This window comes from Pholcus phalangioides, unplaced genomic scaffold (genome assembly GCF_987345545.1).
Source record: "Pholcus phalangioides strain wild (caught in Gottingen) unplaced genomic scaffold, Ppha-v1.0 ptg000015l_1, whole genome shotgun sequence".
Lineage (NCBI taxonomy): Eukaryota > Metazoa > Arthropoda > Arachnida > Araneae > Pholcidae > Pholcus > Pholcus phalangioides.
In genome coordinates, this window is record NW_028301608.1 from 59345428 (window position 1) to 59364968 (window position 19541).

Genomic DNA, 19541 nt, shown 5'->3' on the forward strand with positions numbered 1-19541 from the left:
AGATTAGAGATTAGACAAGCATGTTCAAGACACAAACACAAAAGAGGTAAATAGGTATGAATGTAAACATTATTAAGTTCATTCAAGAATCTTTCCCAGATTCATAAATTAGGCTTGTATATAAAAATAAAAATAAATTTGCTGGTCATCCAGAAAGTAATGACTGACTGTGCATTCCTGCCACACAGGTCACACCATCTTCGCCATTCAAGGTAGTTCAGTTTCCCAAAATATTCTCTTTAGTTTTCTGTGAGAGAGTATTGGTCGCAAAAGTTTATTTTTGCAAACTTTGTGCTAATTTAAAATTAACTGTCTGATTAAATAACTCTTGATGATTTGCATATCGCTTTCATAAGCATTTTATAATCTTCGCTTGGAGATATTGTGTCCGAATATCTTCAGTACAACATAACTTCTGCATGATAGGTTCCATGGCAATTAAATGGCCAACACAAAACCATGAGACTAGCCACAGCACTGACATTTTTCGTGTGTTATCGGGCAGAAGAAGATGACTTTTTTGATACGATTGCTATGGGTAACGAGACCTAAACATGACACTACATCCCAGAGAGCAAGTGACAATCACTTGGGTGGCATTACTCCTCATCCCCCATAAAACAGTGCAAATTCAAATAGACTCCCTCAACAAAAAATATCACGGTGATTGTTTTTTGGATCCAAATGGTTGTTCTATTGGTGGATTTTATGCCAAAAGGCACTATGATGCATGCATAATATTATTGTGAGACATTGAGGAAAAAAAAAAACTGCAATGAGCCATCCGAAATCGGAGGAGAGGAATGAGGGGCCACGAAAATTAGACTAGAATGGGAGAAGGGTGGGGCAAAACCATAAGCCTACGTCTAGTGATTGAGGGACTAGGCGAGTGAGTAACCAAAAGAGTGATCTAGAGCAGGGCTGTGCAAATCCCAGCAGGTCACCATGGTGACTAAACGAAAACTGGAATTGGCAAATAATATTTTTATGCATGATGACGGAATTGAGGTCGAAAGACGGCACAAAATTATCAGAAGTTATGCCAATATGTCTGCTAGCATACAAAAGGTGCCCCTAAGTTCTGGAAAAGTAAAAAAAAATTCACTATTTGGAGCGATTTTCGTCAGGGTAAAAAATAGCTTGGCATTTATGAAATTTTGCCTGGCGCTAATTTTTTTTTTTAATGATTTGTTAAACTTTGATCTAGAGCGTGCAAGAATGACAGTGATCAAAAGAGTGAGGGGCCAGGTCAGCGAGAAACACAAAGCTTCTGAGTGGAGCTGTAATGTGATGCTCACCTACCACCATGAAGATTGCTGTCAGAACTGCAGGTTCGATCCGGGAGGGGGCGGGGAGAGAATTCAGATAACAAGATCTTTTTCCCTATCGAACTTGAGGCAACCCCTATGAGATGGCACCTTCATTTCCATCCCCAACTCTATAACGGCAGTAAATTGCAGTTAGTGATACCAATAGAGTTGGTGTGTGCGGTGAAGTAGTAGTGAGAAACACAAGTGAATAAGAGAGGGACTAGGTCATAGCATGCCCAAAAGAGTGACCTTGAGTGTACAAATATTTGAGCAACCAAAACAGTGAGCTAAAGAATAAAGAACTAGGTCAGTATATGACCTTTAGTATGGGAGTGACCATAAAAGTGAACCAGAGAGAGAAATCAGGGCAGTGATGACCTAAAACAGCGATACCATAGAGTGTAAAAGCATGCAAGATCAAAAGGGTGACCCAAACCCAGGGCGGGGAGTTTTATCCTGTAGCCCTCAGAGGTGACAAAATCACAAATACATCTCTGTCCAGGTTTAGTGTGTGGTGTGACTTAATTCAGTGAGATGGCGCTTTGGTATCATAATCAAGCAATAAATTAGTAACTTGAAACGACAAAGGATTGAGATTTCAAATCCGTTTTGAGGAAAATTTAGTCCAGTAAAACTCTTCTGCTGCGATGGGACGAAAAAATTCGTCCATAAATGGGGGGGGGGGGAATGTGTGAGTGACCGTTAATCAGGGTAGGTTTTTTTTATAAGGGGGAAATTATTATTTGGCTGTAAAAGAGGGGCGACTGCAATTCAGATGATGTCCATTAAAAGGGGGTTTTACTGAAATCGCTACTTACTTTCTATATGGAAGGGTCCCTAGAAATAATTTCACTTCTCCATCGACGGGCTTTTCTTTCTCATCTAGAGTACTCAGCTGTATGTAAGATCCGTAAGCATTATAGTTACCATCGGACATGTTTCTAGTTTCAATTCTCACTCAATGCGATGATAATAATAAAAGAGTTAAGTATCTTAAGCGTGTGAGACATTTAATTGCTCTCCAAAAAAAGAAAAATCTCCTTGGTGAATAGAAGCACCTCTAGATGTCTCTTCTTTTCGCGTGAATTCTTTTCTTTTCTCTCGTATGACTCCGCAACATCGCCGGTAAATCAATCGAGGAAATGTTGCATAATAAATACTATTACATATTGCACAACGAAAACAAACAGGTTTCTTGTGTTGCCAATCCTCTTTTCCAAAATACCGTTTGTTGAAGATCGATCATGTGGCCATCTACCGGTTTTTCTTTTGATTTCACATTCGTCACTGCGACTATCGTACCGCGGTCATCTTTTACCGCTAGAAGCAATCATACAGGGACCTACGGTTTAGAGCAGATTTCGAACCTCTGCGCTAAACCACCGGGCATGGCCCGCACAACACGCATCAGGGGTTCCCCTAGGCTGGGATCTTTCAGGGACTCCCAAGCCAGATTTTTCACGGGCCTCTCCTCCACAGTGACTTTATGGACCACAGAGAGCAATAGGCATACAACGGTAAAAATAATAAACCATTACATTTCGCTCATGGTTCGAAAAATAGATGGCAGACGGCAGCACTACAACACCCATAACACAAAAACAAACTTCACGTCAGGTTCACAATACACACACGCGCGTTCCAACATGTACTCATTCGTTAGAAATTTTATAGAGGAATATGGACGAGGTGCACGTATGGTTTAGAAGTAGAAGTATCGAATTTATGGTGTGCCCCTATATCTCAGTGTTTCTCAAAGTGGGCTGATTTTAGTGAGATATTGATTTGTGTGCTTTGCTTTGAAGTAGTTATTTTATATCGGAAAAATATCTACTAAACTATTTTAGGGAGCCGCAAATGAACCATGAATTGGGGAGGAAACCGCGTTTGTCAAAATGTTAAGAACCACTGTGCTATGCGGTCGTGTGAACATTATCATGGACATCATTATCATTGATTATCATTGCAGGGAACCAGGTTCGAACCCCCACTGACGTCATAGCGGTGAGTGGCTGAATTTAGGTTTCTGTGGTTTTCCAACTTCGAGGCGTGAAAATACGAGCCATTTGAAAAAAATCTCTCCACAGAGAGCAATCAGACCTACAACATTTAAAAAATCGTTGATTTTACCTACATTTCTCGCACAAAAAAGAAAAAACCCAGCCAATTTGTCTGCTTCCGGATTCGGAAACAAATGGCGGCATTCGTCAAGCTACCATAACAAGTATTCCACAGAAACAACACATGCACGCACATTCCGACGCGTACCCATTCGTAAGAGGTTCCGTAGAGAGGAATATGGACGAGGCGCATGTGCGGTTTAGTAGAAGCAGTAAGCCCCTTTTTTATATGTGAACTGGTGCTGATTTTGCCCCCCACCAGTTTTTCTATTTGGCCCACCAGTTAAGAGAGACAAAATGGCCATTGGTGGGCCACTGCCTTTTTTCTGTAGTTTTTCTGAGTAGGCTTTAATTTTGTACCAAAATAATGACAGAAAGTTAAAGTTGGAACTTGAAGCAGCTCTTTCTTTGGCTACTTTAGTCACCTGTGATGATTCCCCTTCTATTTGGTTTTCCCACACCTGGTTTCCTTAGAATATCACAGGACCACAAAGAGCCCATGTGGCCCTAGGTGGACAATTGAAAACACTGCTTTACTGTATTCGTATGTTCAACGACTGCCTTGGTAAGTTCCAGTATCATCCCACAGTGAGGTTTTTTTTGGGTGCAGTGAAATCGCCACCACGAGAGGGAGACTGACGGATGTGTACGTATGATCGTCTTAAGAGCATAGTGGTCCCCCGGGCCAATTGATTTTTCTGAGGTCCTACCTGGAAAGTTCTGAAATTTTAATTAGTTCTCATTTCTGTGAGGCCCTTCCCTCTTCTCTTGAGGTTCGGGTGTGCTCATGCGTTAAGACGGCACTGTGTGTACGTCGATTGCCTAAAAAGTGTCCTCCAAATTTTGCGGAATTAATTTTTCGGATAAAAGAAATCCTAGAAAGAAAAAAGAAATCGCCAAAATTCATACGTGAGGAATCAGAAAGTGTTATTTAAAGTCAAAGGTAGATGACGCTGAATAACAAAACTAATTTATCTTATACAAGATATACAGAAAACTGGATGTTATGAAGATATTTATTTTTTTAGAGGGAGTTGAACCCGGGTCTCTCGTTTGCCGGACGAATGCTCTCATTAAGCTACAGAGGAGATAAAGATTTTTCTCTTCATTTGGAGCGTACATATGCCAAACTGGACCATGCAATGGACAGTCACATAATCAGCTAATAGCTCATAGACGACAATCCACCAGATGGCTATATATATATGACACGATGTCTTTCTCCACTGTTTAATGCAAGACATACAGAAAACTGGATGTTCTAAAGTTATTTATTTTTTGAGATGTTGATTTTTTTTAAGGAAAGGAAAATCTTTCTTTTCAAAAGTCTTTGAGAGCACTCTCTCGTCCGGCAAACGAGGGACCCGAGTTCGACTCCCGGTAGAGGCAGAGATGAGTGTTTTCCTTCCTTAAGAAATCAACATCTTAAAAAAAAAAACATCTTGACAAAGATAGAACACAGCTTGCTACCAAGGCTGCACTCATTAACAAACCTGGTCCTCAAAGACCCCCTACGGATACTGGTGTTCCTGCGGATGTAGCTAAAGAGGATGGGGAACTTTCTGACGAATCGGAGGATGACAGTGACCAACCACAACAATGATTACTTCACGCAAGTGAACCACAGAAGAAAGAAATCGGGTATTCCCCAAATAGTTATCACCAAATGGGGTGAAAACTGGATTAATGACTTCAAAAGAATTAGGGGGATGTGCGAATTCCCTCCGGTAGCCAAACCAACATCGAGAAATATATTATTAAATGTCTTTTCTGAAAAAGATCATAGAACGGCTACTAAGTATTTAAATGAAAAGAATCTGGAATACCACACATACCAACTAGACAGTGAGAGATCTCTGAAATTCGTCACCAGAGGCCTTCCGGCGAACACCAGCTTTGAGGACATTAAATCGGACTTGATCAACAAGGGTTTTGAGATTTAAAAAAAATCTCCAATATGAGAAATTATTCCACTGGACGTATTCTACCACTGTTCTTGATAGAAGTACCTATCAGCAGCAAAGAAATTGCCAACTTAGTTGATATTCAAGACGTACCAATTGAAATAGACCGTTACAGGGTAATAAATTCCCTCTACAATGTAGAAATTGTTTATTATTCGGACATTCATCATACTACTGTTTTAATTCACCAAACTGTGCTTTTTGTGCCCTTGGACACAGCACCAGAGATTGCCCCTCAAAAGGGAATCAATCTAAAATGAAAATATTATGTGTGGTGGTCCACACACTGGAACTTTAACAGGCTGTCCAAAAAGACCTTCCAGTAGAAGTGACGGGGCAAGAACTTTCCTTCCCAAGCTACTTCCCAGCTTAATGAACTTTCCCTCTTTGGAAAAAAGTTCTAACAAGTCTGAAACAAGTCAACCCCTTCACATCTTCAGTCCTTCGTCCACAAGTGGGCTACCGTCTAGACCTCGAATAAATCCTTGGAACATAGGGGCTAACAATAATGACAAGCAGCCAACTCAAGACCAAGAACCCCCTGTGGAAATAACGAGGGAAGGATTACACATTTTGGGGCAAAGCAAGCCACAGCTTTCCATGGAAGAATTATCAGCGGAGCTGCACAACAGATTTGTAGAGGCAGAGCGTGAAAAACTTACTAAATTCAAAGCCAGCGAAACAGGAATGAGATATAAAGAAGTCTTAGAAGATTTCATGACCCATCATGCTGTACAGGACAAACTGGAGTTGGAAGTGACGAATCAGGATAAGGGTGTGTCTTCAACAAACCTCTCCCTTACACGGCCTTCACTTTTCCGGAACTGTAATGACAACAAATGTGATCAAACCTACATCATAGTCGAAAGTATAGAAAAGAATATAGACAGAGACCTACCAAATAATGACAACTCACAAAATAAAGTTTTAGTCCATCCAACAGCAGCACTCATTCCCCTGCTCAAAATATTGAACAATTCCTGAACCTCTTAGAACCGTTCTTGAGGGAACTGGATCTATCCAGGGACAAAATTGAATTCATACTGCAATTTTTGATAACTATAATCTCACACTCCAACAATTAGCACGCCAAGACTTGCCAGCAGCAAACCGCTGCGTATTATGGCATGGAATGCCACAAGTCTGAGAAATGACCTTAGAGAGTTTGGGCAGGCACTCTACGACATGGAAATTGATGTAGCCCTCGTATGCGAAACATGGTTGAAGCCTTCACACACCACTAACATATTTAACTAAACCTGCCTCAGAAAAGATAGACTAAACGAAAGAGGAGGTGGAATAGCAGTCTTCATCAAAAATGATATACCATTTCAAGAACTTGATACACCAGACTCCGACTCCATGGAAAAACTGGCAGTTACCATCTTTATTAACAGGCATCCGATATCTCTATGTGCGATATACAAGCCACCTAGAAACAGACTTGACCTGAATCTACTTAACTTTCTGATTAACACCAACAATCCAATTCTACTGGCTGGGGACTGGAATTGCAAAAGTCCTGCCCTCTGCAGTAACAGATCAAATTCCTGTGGTAGAATTCTGGAAAGATGGTGTAGAAACAAATGCCTACAAATACACTCCAGTTCCACACCAACCCATCACCCTGGAGGGCGGGGTTCACCGGATGTACTTGACTATGGTATTTCTAAAAACTTTCGGAATAATGTTGACTTAGAATCGTTCACTGGCCTCCACTCAACACATAATCCAATCATATTCACGATTGATCTAACAAGACCTCAAGATATTCCTTTCTGCCTTGCCACTGACTGGAATAAATTCAGGGATCTGCTAGATGTTGACGAAGTTCTCGAGCTTCGGCATGCAAACAAGGAGGAAGTTGATGTAGCAACGGTCATCTTTTCGGACAGTATTAAAGCCGCATTACACAATTCAACTAGAAAAATCAAATATCCGGGAAACAAATTTGGAATCTCTCTTGAGCTAAAGGAAAAAATTAGACTCAAAAATAAAATAAGAAAATCCTGGCAAAGATTTCGTCGCCCTTTGGATAAAGTTGCACTCAATCGACTGGAAAAGGAAATCAGGAAAGAAATCAAAGGATTCGTCAACGAGCGCTTTTCGAACTTCGTTGAAGAGGCCACTGCGAGTGAAGGTTCCCTTTGGAAAGTTTGGAAGATCTGTAAAAAGAAAACCAAGAAAATTACCAAAATTCAAAACGAACGAGGTGAACTGGTTTTCACTGATGCTGAGATAGAGGAAGTGCTTGCCGAAACTTATGAGGGTCAATTCAAACCTAACACGAATCAACCGATTGGCACTCAGCGGGAACACTTGCATAAAATTGAGGAATTTCTCAACAGACCACGTCATCAGAGTCTTAGTGGGTTTCAAGATTCAGAGCTAACAACTATGGAGGAGGTTAGAGAACTTATTAACAAGCTCTCGATCAAGAAAGCCTCTGGACTGGATGAAATCTCCAATCTCGCTCTCAAAAATCTGCCCCTATCTGCCCTAATGACTCTCACCAATATTTTTAATAGCTTGTTAAAAACTTGTCACTTCCCGAAGATATGGAAGCTCTCAGTAATCAAACCTATCCACAAATCTGGCTCTAACCCTCTCATAGCCAAAAATTTCCGACCGATCAGCCTTCTGAGCAATATATCTAAGCTGTTTGAACGTATTCTTCTTATACGATTCAATAACTATCTCGAATCTTCTAATTTTCTTCGTCCTGAGCAGCATGGATTCAGAAGAAACCACTCCTGTGTCACACAGCTGCATCGAGTCGTAGAATTCGCAATACAAGCCTTCAACCACAAGGATTTCACCTGCGCAATGTGCTTGGACATTAGCAAGGCGTTTGACAAAACGAATCACGTAACTCTGTTGACCAAGCTTGTTGAATACGGTTTTCCTGACCACTACGTGTTGTTCTTCAACAGCTATCTTAAAGACAGGCATTTTCTGGTAAAAAAATGGAAATGCTTGTTCTTCTGTTCGTCCAATAAGAGCCTCGGTTCCCCAAAGATCAGTTCTTGGGCCTCAGCTCTTCTCCATCTACATCAATGACTTCCCTGCCCCCCAAATGGGCATACTGGGACTCTTTGCGGATGATGCAATTATTATCACCAACAACAGAAAATCTGATAAATGCAGAGAAAATCTTCAGGAGACTCTAGAGGAGGTTGAAGACTGGTGTGAGGATAATGCTGTCGAGCTTAATCATGCCAAAAGTCAGTTCATCTGGATAACAAGAAGAACCAAATTCACTAGAGCACCAATCTACCTGGGCAGAGAAGCCATAAGACCTGTGAAGGAAGTGAAATATTTGGGATGTATTCTAAACCAATCATTATCCTTCGTTCCGCAAATAAATCACGTAAGAACTAAGGCTACCCAAACCATGGGAATGATGTCACGCATTACATTTCCAAGTGGAAGACTAACTCTTAAAAACAAATTCATATTGTTGAAATCAATCATAAGACCTATCATGACCTACGCCGCCCCAGTCTGGGCTCATGTTTCAAAAACCAACATGCAGCGTCTACAAAGTCAACAGAATAAAATACTGAGAACTCTTGTGCGTGCACCAAAGTACATCAGAGGGGCTGACATTAGAAAAGACCTGAAGATTCCAACCATCCTCAGCTACATCCAACAAATCTCAGAGGATCACTTTGAAAGGATGAGGAACTCAGAATACGAGCATCTGAGAGAGCTGGTCGATTACAACCCACGTGAAAGACTAAAATTTCTTAGGCCTCAAAACGTGCTGCACGTGCCATGGTCGGTGCGTTAGGGTCTGAACTACTGAGCTGTATAATCTTTGTCTATCTATCATAATATTTTTGTACTTTTATTTTGCTATCGAAATAATCTATCAACTCTATTGCATAGAGCGGCATTGTGGTTTGATGTACATGACTGATCTTGCACTGCACCAATTTGTATAATTTCGGCTAACACACTTGTTTTTCTATGACCTTCTTTTGTATGTTAGATTTATTTTTTATTATTATTTTCTCATTAGTGCATTATGTAGCGTTTTGGTGAATTGTACATAAGTAATTTCATTTTTTGTGTCCATTATAATATACATTTATCGCATAATATGTATGTGTATATATATATGTGTGTATGTGTGTGTATATATATATATATATATATATATATATAATTTTTTTTTTCTACTATTGATTTTACTGATCATTTTGGTGAAGTTTGGCTGATCTTTGTGTATTTTACTATTCTGATGGTAGCATTTATCGGACTGTATGTGTTGTTTTTTTTTTTTCTCTATTAACTTACAAGCACTTCACATCTACACAAACACGCACAAACTTGTCTATAACCCTCTTCATAGCTAGCAAGAGCAGTCTGTAAGTCGCCAGGCAGCCCCTTTGGGCTGGGCAGCGACGAGAAAAATTAAATTCTGTCTGTCAGATTAAAATTCCAAAAACAATTCATGCATTCATAAACAAATATAATTTAGGATTTATTAATGACAACAAATAATATTTGAATTGGTAATGCTTGAGAGAATGATGTCAAAATATCAATGTGGTCTCTGTTTTTTGATGAAATTGGGAGAATTCTTATTACCGATATTGGAAGTCTATATAGTGAGCTTTTCTACGAACAATTATAAAGATAATTAATCGGTAAAATAACGCTAACATCATTCTTTATTCATTGAATATTTTTATTCGAATCACGACACTAGAAAAAAGTAATTTATAGGAATAAATATTAAATACCTTTTCATCGCGTGGTTAGATATAATGATTACCGCTAGTTTTTTCCCCCATTTTCGCAGTAAAAATTAGATTTTAAACTACAAAATACATTTTACATGCATTATCGATGTCAATTGATTCAAAAATATGCATACCAAAGGGCGATTTATCACAATTTGCTTCTTTTAGATGATCTATATATATATATATATTTTTTTTTTTTCTTTTTTTTATATGGCCAATTTGTATATTCCAACAGTGTTTCAACTCCATACCGGTGCGTAAAAGACATAAGCTCATTTAGATTGATAACGTCTGAGTAGTACAGGCTGAGATTTTGATCGTAATGTTATGATTTTGTTAGTGTTATGGAAAATCCTTCTACGCCTCGAGTAAATATAATTCGATTCGCGTATGTTCACGTAAGTTGAATATTGATACTGTATGCAAAAAGAGTAGGTGTCTGTATTTTTGAAATATATGACATCCATATTTTTATCTCAGCCACCTCGTTGGGCATTTTGCCTGTTGTGGCATTGTATTTGTACACGTTAGTTGCAAGATAGTATTAAAAAAATGAGTAAATTCGAAATCTCAAAAAGCATGTATTTTGGAAGGCAAAAAATGAAATTTTTGTTTACTATAGTGTCTAGCAGCCATTTAATTGTGTTTTAAACTAGTTGTTTTAATGCTATTCTTGAAATTATATTTTCTTTTTTTAATTACATATGCATATACGGTTTTTACAGGTATATAATATACAGTGAAACATCTTGCTATAACGATGAATCCCGACATTTTTATACATACTCTAAGCGACATTTTTTCAAATCTTTTCGAAATTGCGCTTATAATCTAATGTTAAACTCCTCTCGATACTCTTATATCTTTTCTACGATCGGTGTTAACCGAAACTATAATTTTGAAGAGCAATTTCACTCCTCTACAAAGTTTGAAGGGTATTTTTTGTAAAAAGAAGGATTACTTTTTTCCTATTAGGGAAAAAAATACATACTTCTGTTACAAAAAAATTACCCAAAATTCATAGGAGTATTTTCACTCCTCAACGGAATTTGGAGGTGTGAAGTTGAATTTTGATGCGGAATCACGCAATCACGGATCTAAATGCTTATTGGCGAACACTGACTACGATAACTTCTCGGTATTTTGCTTCACCTGATTAACAAAAGCTTTAACAAAGTTGTAGTAGACGAAAGTGTGGATGCAGTAACAGTAAACGTCTTTACAAGGTAACCTTCACAGGTTTGCGTTTTATCACAAAATATCCAACTGAATTTATTCACTTGTATCTTATTAATCTATTGATAAATTATAATTTTCACTGTGAATAAATTCTCACAAGTGGTGGTACTAGGACAGTAGCTGATGGTACTAGCAACACCAATTTCGAAGAGATGTCAACCACAGACTAAATTTGGTGGGGAATGATGCTAATGTTGCCTCTTGATATAACGATGATCCCCCTGCAACGGTGTTTTTTTGGTTCACAGAATATCGTTATAGCGGGATTTCACTGTATAATTTTTAGTTAATTAGTTTTTTTGTTAATAAATTACAGTGACCTTTTTTAACGGACGTCTCGTTTTACGAATTTTTCGGCTAATGAAGATTTTTCTGTCTCGGCTAACGAACATTTTCGTTGATATGAATGCAAGCGCTAAACGTAAAATAGCCGCGTCGTGAGCTGAATTTTAGCGCCAATCAACATCAGAATTACTGTCACTCTAGGCCAATTAACTCATATCCAACTCGAATAGATGTACCTCCACTTCTCTTCCTGAAGGTTTACGGGTCATTTCACGTGAAATGAAAGATTCAGCTTACATTGAAACAAAAGGAGCCTACGCTTTTAGAGCACGCGTTCTTTGAGGGCAAGACTCTTTGCATCAAACAGAACAGTCTGGACATTCTAGGGTACTTATTTTTTCCATCTGCATGCATCAAACACAGAAATGAGCTGACCAAATCACAAATGGATGGGGAAACCTACGAACTCAACTGGGTTGTGCCAATACTATCTTTAGTAGACTAAAAGCTGTTGGTTGTGTACATGTAGTTAAAATAGAAAGATTTTTCAATATCTCAGCTTCACATATAAATTATTATTTACCGAATTTTGTTGCTGTTCGTTTTAACTTTTGGTCAGTTTCTGTCTTTTCATGAATGAATTTTGAGATTTAGATTTTGAGCAGCACCTGGAACGAATTAAACGATTTCCCATAGAAATCTATGAAAAATCACGTTTCGGTTAACGAATGTGCTTCCGGGAGGAATTATTTTCGTTAGCCGAGGTATCACTAATTTATTTATTTTTTCTCTTGTTTTTATTCTTAGCTACCACCATTTGTTAATATTAAAGAAGATAATGGAACCGTTCATTTGACCGGCATCATGCCTACCATGATTCGAGCTCTGGCTACATGGATGAATTTCACGTGAGCCAAAATTTGTTTGATAAAACTTTTGTTTTTAATCGAGAATTAATTTGTAATTTTTGTCGGAATTTTTTATGAGGAAAATGATTTAGTAAAATAACCATAGAAGCAGTAGATGAGAGTACATAATTATAAATCTACAACCTTGTATATATATATTAATAGTTTGTTTTGTAAAAACATTTTCCATCATTATATAGCAGTTAGTCACTCATATGGTGTATTTATTTTTTGCTTTATTTGATTTATAGGCCAATTTTTGTTCACGAACCAAACAATCGATATGGTATGCTTATCAATGGTACATATACCGGAATGTTGGGGATGCTATATAGAAGCGTAAGTATTGAAAAAACCATAATAAAAGTTAATTTGATTTAATTATAGTTATTTTTTATTATTAATTATATATATATATAAATTATTATTATTTTTAATTATTTAATTATAGTTATTTGATTTAATTTGTCCCAGGTTGTGAAACAAATACTGTCCTGTCTTTTTATAATGGAATGTATTTTTTTCAGGATGTGGATATACTTCTAAATCCTGTGTTACCAGTGGATCACTTTCTTCAGTACAGTGAGTTCACGAACCCTGTGACTGTAGGAGACTTTACAATGCTGTCTGGTAAAGAAATAGAAGAGGCTGGACTGTTCTTCTATCTAAGCGTATTCACAATGGAGGTGAGAATATAACTGTATCGATGCATTAGCGTGGAAAATATGTTACCATGAAACTGAAGTATATCGCTTTACATTTCAGAACTCATCGGACACTGATGCTCTTCATAGATTTTATGCCTTTCATACTTTTAAACAACTGTTATTACGCTGTCGCACAATCTTGTTTGAATCAGGGGCGTAAGCAAGATCGACCTTTGGCAGGGGCACATGGGACCTCTTTCCCAGAAATTTAGAGTTATCAACCTTCAAAAAGTATTCTAATTAACAGAAATAGATCAAAATAGCATATAAAAGAGTGTTTTCTTTCAATATTTTAATTTCTTTCTTCAATTTTTGATCATTTTGGGAAAGGGGGCACATGTACCCTAAGCCCCTCCAACGTATATGCCCCTCTGGTCTGAATGCAAACTAAATACATGCTGCTCTTTAACATGGTAGCTAGATTTTCTTTCTACCTCGATTAGATTTACGGATAGTATAGAAAAGTTCCCAATTTTGTCACAAGGTGGAACTTTAGTCAGCCCCATCATACGCACGTACTCACATTTTTATTTCGCTAAATTACTCTTATGATATTTGTGTGTGCCATATTTCAAGAGTTATTCAAGTTTTATGGTGTTTTTAAAAAATGCCCTACATTTTTCTAAAATATTTATCTTTTTTGCTCCTGGGCATTCCAAAATGATTCGAAGAAAAAATGATCGTAAAAGGTTGCGTATGGGCCAAAATTACGTGAGTTTTTGTGTCCATAACTTGTGAATTGATGGGGATAGCACGAGGAAATAATGTTTTAGGTGCACCAAATCGGTCAGTACAACATAAGCAACAACAACAACCCCTGGTGGATAATTCATGAACTTTTCTATGTAACCTTGATAACTAAGCAAATTACGAACAAAGTGTGACCATTTTTTTTCAAAGAAATGATAAATTAAGGGTTATTTTCGAGATAAAACTTACACTGAATGTAAAAAAAAAACCAAACAAACAAAAAATATATAATGAAAACAAATGTGCAATATATACAATATTCTCACCATGTTCTATGTAAGGCGTCTTTAACCCGTTGCTCGCGAGCACCACGATGCTCCATGAATCACCCAGGATGCTCGCGAGCACTTGATAAATGTTCCAATTACATACCTTGCATAAATTGCGTTCTACGATTGAAATCCTCATGATTTCATGCATTGGTATGTAGAATTTGCCGAAAAGGCTGCTCTTCTTTTGATGTGGGATACAGGTACTGCTCGTGACTAGAAAAAGGTTGCAGACCTATGTTGGCGATTAAATTGTCAGATCTAATAGAAATCGAGAAATTATCTAAATCCACGGTGAAACTCATTTCATGATATTAAAGGCGAAGGAGGACAAAACAGCCGCTCTCTTTTCCACAAGTGCTCGATTGGATTAATCATCGGATTATCATCAACAGTTTAATGCTATCCTTCACTTACACTGCTAAAATTCGAATGCTTAGGCTTATCTAATAAAATTGTGATGAGGCCCCACAGATCTTCATTTGGTAGCTGACTAACCGAGAAAAACCATTCCGGTATCAATGACGATATATTTTTATTCCTTCCCAACCATATTTTTATTGTTTCCTATATGAGTCATCATTAGGGTTGCCAGTTTTAAAAGTCAAAATACGGGATATATATACAACTCGGATAGTTGTCAAATTTCAGCAGAAATGGTAGAACCACTGAATATGTATTAGACCATACATTTAGTGAACTTCAAGTGCAATAGAACCTCGTTTATACATCTCTCAGTTATACGACTTTCACATTTATACGACGTTTGGCTTCGGTCGTAATTGGTTCTTAGACATTTTAATGTTAAAATAATTCATTTATTCGACGTTTTCATTTCGCCTCGAACTAAACCTTTTGAAAAACGTCATTTATATCCATCAAATGCGGACACGTTTTGTATCCAGTGAAAATGCGTTGCTGCAATAGTTCTTTCATATTGTCACCGTAAAAGTCCTAAGAGATGGTCATCTAGAGGTATGGAAGGAGAAAAAACAAATTTGTTTATTGCTTGTTCCTGAGAATACGCAGACGTAACGAGTCCCCAAAAACGGGTTTCAATTGTTTTGACGGCCATATGTCCTTTCAGAATTTTTTCTCCCATTGTTTTCAGCGTTATCTCCAGAGGGTAAGAAAGTTCACACACATTATTAGTATTTGGAGGGTGAGGTCTGAGGATATGAGACACCTCGGTATGTATATACGGGGTGATTATAATAAAAACTATCCCGACATATGGGCCCCTAACTATCATACCATTCACAGAAACTGAATGAAATTTTGGCATAAGGTATTTTGAGGTATGCGCTCAAGAATGATATGGAAAACAACAGTGTCACTCTAACAGTTACGGTTACAGTGAGAAAATGTCGAAAATATCAAATGGCAACACCAAGTTTTTTGTATTGGAATGCGATCTCCATACTGAAAAACACTAAATAGGAATGGCACCTGTAGCACGAAAATCCCCGGAGCTAGGCAAGGAAAAAGTAAAAAGGACTTTGCCGTGCACCAGAGCATTAACGTTCGTTTCATTCGTCACACCGTTTCTTCGGCTGAGGCCTGATTAGTCCTCCACAAGGTCATGTGGAAAATTTGTGAAACACAATAAAATGCTTTATTTTATGCTGCTTCTCTGTCCTTATTGGTTGTCCTCACTTTTAGCCTATCTACCGTCGGTGATTTTCATGCTACAGTTGCCGTTCGAACGCTATTTAGGGTTTTTCACAATGGAGATCACATTCCAATACAATAAACTTGGTGTTGCCATTTGATATTTTCGAAATTTTCTCACTGTAACCGTAACTGTTAGAGTGACACTGTTGTTTTCCCATATCATTCTTGAGCGCATACACCAAAATACCTTATGCCAAAATTTCATTCAGTTTCTGTGAATGGTATGATAGTTAGGGGCCCATATGTCGGGATAGTTTTTTTATAATCACCCTGTACATACACATTAAGTTCTTTCAATTATTTCCTGTAGAATTTCTTTTGTTGTGGTGCTTTTCTTGCTGGCTGTGCCAAATCTGCCGTTCATAATGTCGAGAAAACAAAAAAGCGCTTTCTCCTAAAGAACTGGAAATTTTGGAATAATTTGACAAGAATTTTAAATTAATGACAAAAGTTGATCTTGCAAAATAGTTTAATATCCCTGTGTCAACTTTGAAAACGATTATTAATTAAACAGAGAAGCGAAATCAAAAGACCAAGTTGCTGGTTGCAAATCATCTACTGCCAAAAAAATGAGAATCCAAGATGGGAAATTTTAACACGTCGAGAAAATTTTGTTGGGATACTTTTTTACCCGATACTGTTATTGGTATTGGGTTTCGTGTCCTAAAGGTAATGTTCTGCTAAATTTTATTTCTTTAAGTGATTTTAAATGCGATTTAATTTTTTATCCCTCAAGTAGGTGAGAGAAGTAATATATTTTTTAATAACAGGGGGAATTTTCTTTTTTTTTCAGATGCAACTAAACAGATTGAATTTTATAATATTTTGTAAGTCAGTTGGGGGAAGGGGAAGGGGGGAGTCATTAAAAAAAAAAATCTCAGTTATTTCAACCTTATAGTCAACACATGTATACACGACGGTTTAACTCTGCCTCTTGAACGTCGTATAAACGAGATTCCCCTCTAAATGTTTTTTTCCGCCGGAAGTCACCACTACAATACCCAGAGTTTCACCACTCTTCCAATAAGGCTACTAAAATTTACATTTTTGTGTGTTTTTCATTTCACATTTTTTTTTACTCTTTTAAGTTTTTATTAATGATTCGAAATTTTATCTTTCTCTAAAGTGAAATTATTAAGCAATGTTTTTTGGGACCTAGGGGTATTTCTTTGAAAAACGGGACAATCTCGTATGTACGATACGTCTGCCAACCCTAGTCATAATGACAACAGCATTCAAGATAATGAAAATTTCGAAAACACGGGTAATAATTCCATTTCAGGTTTGGTGCGCTACGCTCGTGACGCTCTTACTGACAGGCATGGTTCTTGCATTGCTGTATAAAAGAATACGACTGGATTGTAAACACCATTTCTTATATGTTTCGCTCGAATACGTGTGGGCCAACTTTTCAATTATGATGGATCAGGGTAAGATTTATGTTATTTCGATCATTTCAGAGAAATGTGTCTTCATTATAGCCTTTACGTTAATTTGTTCAAGTTTAGAGAGTTGTTTGTGGCTTAATTCAAAACGATGATTGATGGGTAGAACTGACTTAAAAATTTCTTCTCCTAGACCACACAGTCTCCCAAACTTTTTATTCCATCGCCCCCTTCTTCAGAAATTTTTTTCTCTCATCGCCCCCTAACTCGAGTGAATCCATAGGATCCTATGTTAAATACGTAGCTTCTATCCTTCCCCTAAACGACTCATATTTGATAAGGAAGTTATTCAAGAATTAATGAATACTTGAATTCATGAAAAAGTGATTTCGGAATAAATGAAATTCTTCAATAATGTAGGGCTCCCTATTTCCTCACCCCCTCCCATGTCTCTTATGGGGGGGGGGCGGCATCAATATTTTACAAGATGCTTAGGTCGGGCATGGCGAAGAAAAGTTTGGGAACACTGCTCTAGATCTATAGCTTCTAGAAATAGTCTTATCTAGATCAAGTGTTGCTTGAATGACATCACACTAATACTCGAGGGTTGCGGGATTTTCAAATTCATTTATGGCCTCTATTGGCGTTCAAAGTATTAATATTTACGATTTTTTTTGAGTGACCCATATTAATTCAACCGGATATTTTTTATATTTTTGTGCATATTTTAAATGTGAATAGTATCGGTGGTAATTTTTTCAAAACTTTTCGAAGGCGTTACCTTCGGACCCTTTCCTTGTAAGCGGCACGTGAAGCACGATACGTTGGCAACCCCATGTCTAGAATAATTTTAACGTAATAAAGACTGTAATGAAAATGGTGACAAGCATAATAAAGTGGAATTATTTATTTTTTTCTCAGATGCCAATAGAAAATGGTCGCTCAGATGGTCCCGCTCCAAGATATCGCTCCTGACCTCAATGATCAACCTATGCTGGACGATAGGAGTTGCCCTCATTATCATGACTGCATTTAAAAGCCAACTCTTTTCAAAATTGACCATCGTCAAGCCTCAACCTCTCGTTGATACAAAAAAAGATTTCGCCACTAAAACTCACATACAAGCTATTTCAGCTGAAGGAATCGAAATCTCAGTGATCATAGGAAGAGTAAGATTTATGTACAGTATTATAAATTCTTAAAATTTTGGCTTGAATTCTATAAATGAAGGGGGAAAAATATATTACAGAAAGACATGGTCAGTATGTGATTCCAATAAATACCAATTTTTGTTTTTCTCGTTAAGAACTCAGGTATCCCTTATCACGACGAAATGCTCGAACGGGTGCTGCCTAATTTGTTACCACCACAAGAAATCCTCTCGGATCCTGTACTGAATAATATTGAAAAAGGTAGGATGGTTCTGATGCACGGATATATAGTGATTGATAATGCAATCAGTCAGTATTTCCAGGAGAAGACTAGCTGTAATTTGCACATGGCTAAAGAACATTTTTACCCGATACCTTTGCTTGTGCCCATGAGCAGAAAGTTACCGAAAGCATTCAACGAAAAATTCAATCTAGGGTAATGATTCATTACTTACTTAATTTGAAATACTTACGTGATACTTTATGCACGTAACACACATTTAATTAAAAAGTAACATCAATTAACTACAGCAGACGTTGCTTATTGGAATAACTGATAATGTTTTTATTCGGTTATTGTTATCACTTTCACGAAGAAAGGAATGGACCAATATCATAACATGGAAAAATTCGTTTCTAGTCATCAGGACTTCAGTTAATGTTATCAACTTTTTTTTTTTCCGTCGGAAGGTTTCTCTTTCTGAATATTTTAAAGTTAATGTTGACCCAAACTCATTTTCCCTCATAAATTAATCGTTATCAGTCTGCAAGAATATTTAGGATGTCAAACGGCTCCAATATTGACAAAAATTTAATTTTTCAGTTAACAATGTCCTAATCGGGAGATAATAGCCGCTATGATCCATGTAGGATTACATGTAGGACTAGTACTACGCTACTTTTGCAATTTATTTCCTTTAAAGAAGGCACGTGTAAGATTTTAAAAATAATTCTTTCATCAGTTCACGGTCAGTTTCCTTCAACTGACCACATTCATAGTTCTTCGTCCAGAAGACTTTCACAAG

The 19541-nt window shown here is 37.4% G+C and overlaps 2 protein-coding genes across 4 annotated transcripts in view; one reads left to right on the forward strand and one right to left on the reverse strand.

Annotated features, from left to right (window-relative positions):
- LOC149076321 (scoloptoxin SSD14-like) overlaps nt 1-2491 on the reverse strand; it is a 36856-nt gene extending 34365 nt beyond the window's left edge. The window contains exon 1 of the mRNA XM_089243884.1: nt 2129-2491. Coding sequence (XP_089100010.1) covers nt 2129-2247 — 119 coding nt within the window. The 5' untranslated portion in view covers nt 2248-2491. The remainder of the gene's footprint in view (nt 1-2128) is intronic.
- Nucleotides 1-19541, forward strand: part of LOC149076322 (putative glutamate receptor) — a 34840-nt gene that overhangs the window by 12048 nt on the left and 3251 nt on the right. Inside the window, exons 3-8 of one of the 3 annotated variants that reach the window (XM_089243887.1) lie at nt 12480-12580; nt 12832-12919; nt 13108-13266; nt 17263-17410; nt 18287-18534; nt 18672-18952. In XM_089243887.1, coding sequence (XP_089100013.1) covers nt 12537-12580; nt 12832-12919; nt 13108-13266; nt 17263-17410; nt 18287-18534; nt 18672-18952 — 968 coding nt within the window. In that variant the 5' untranslated portion in view covers nt 12480-12536. The remainder of the gene's footprint in view (nt 1-12479; nt 12581-12831; nt 12920-13107; nt 13267-17262; nt 17411-18286; nt 18535-18671; nt 18953-19541) is intronic. The other 2 variants (XM_089243888.1, XM_089243889.1) reach the window with 2 other exon arrangements.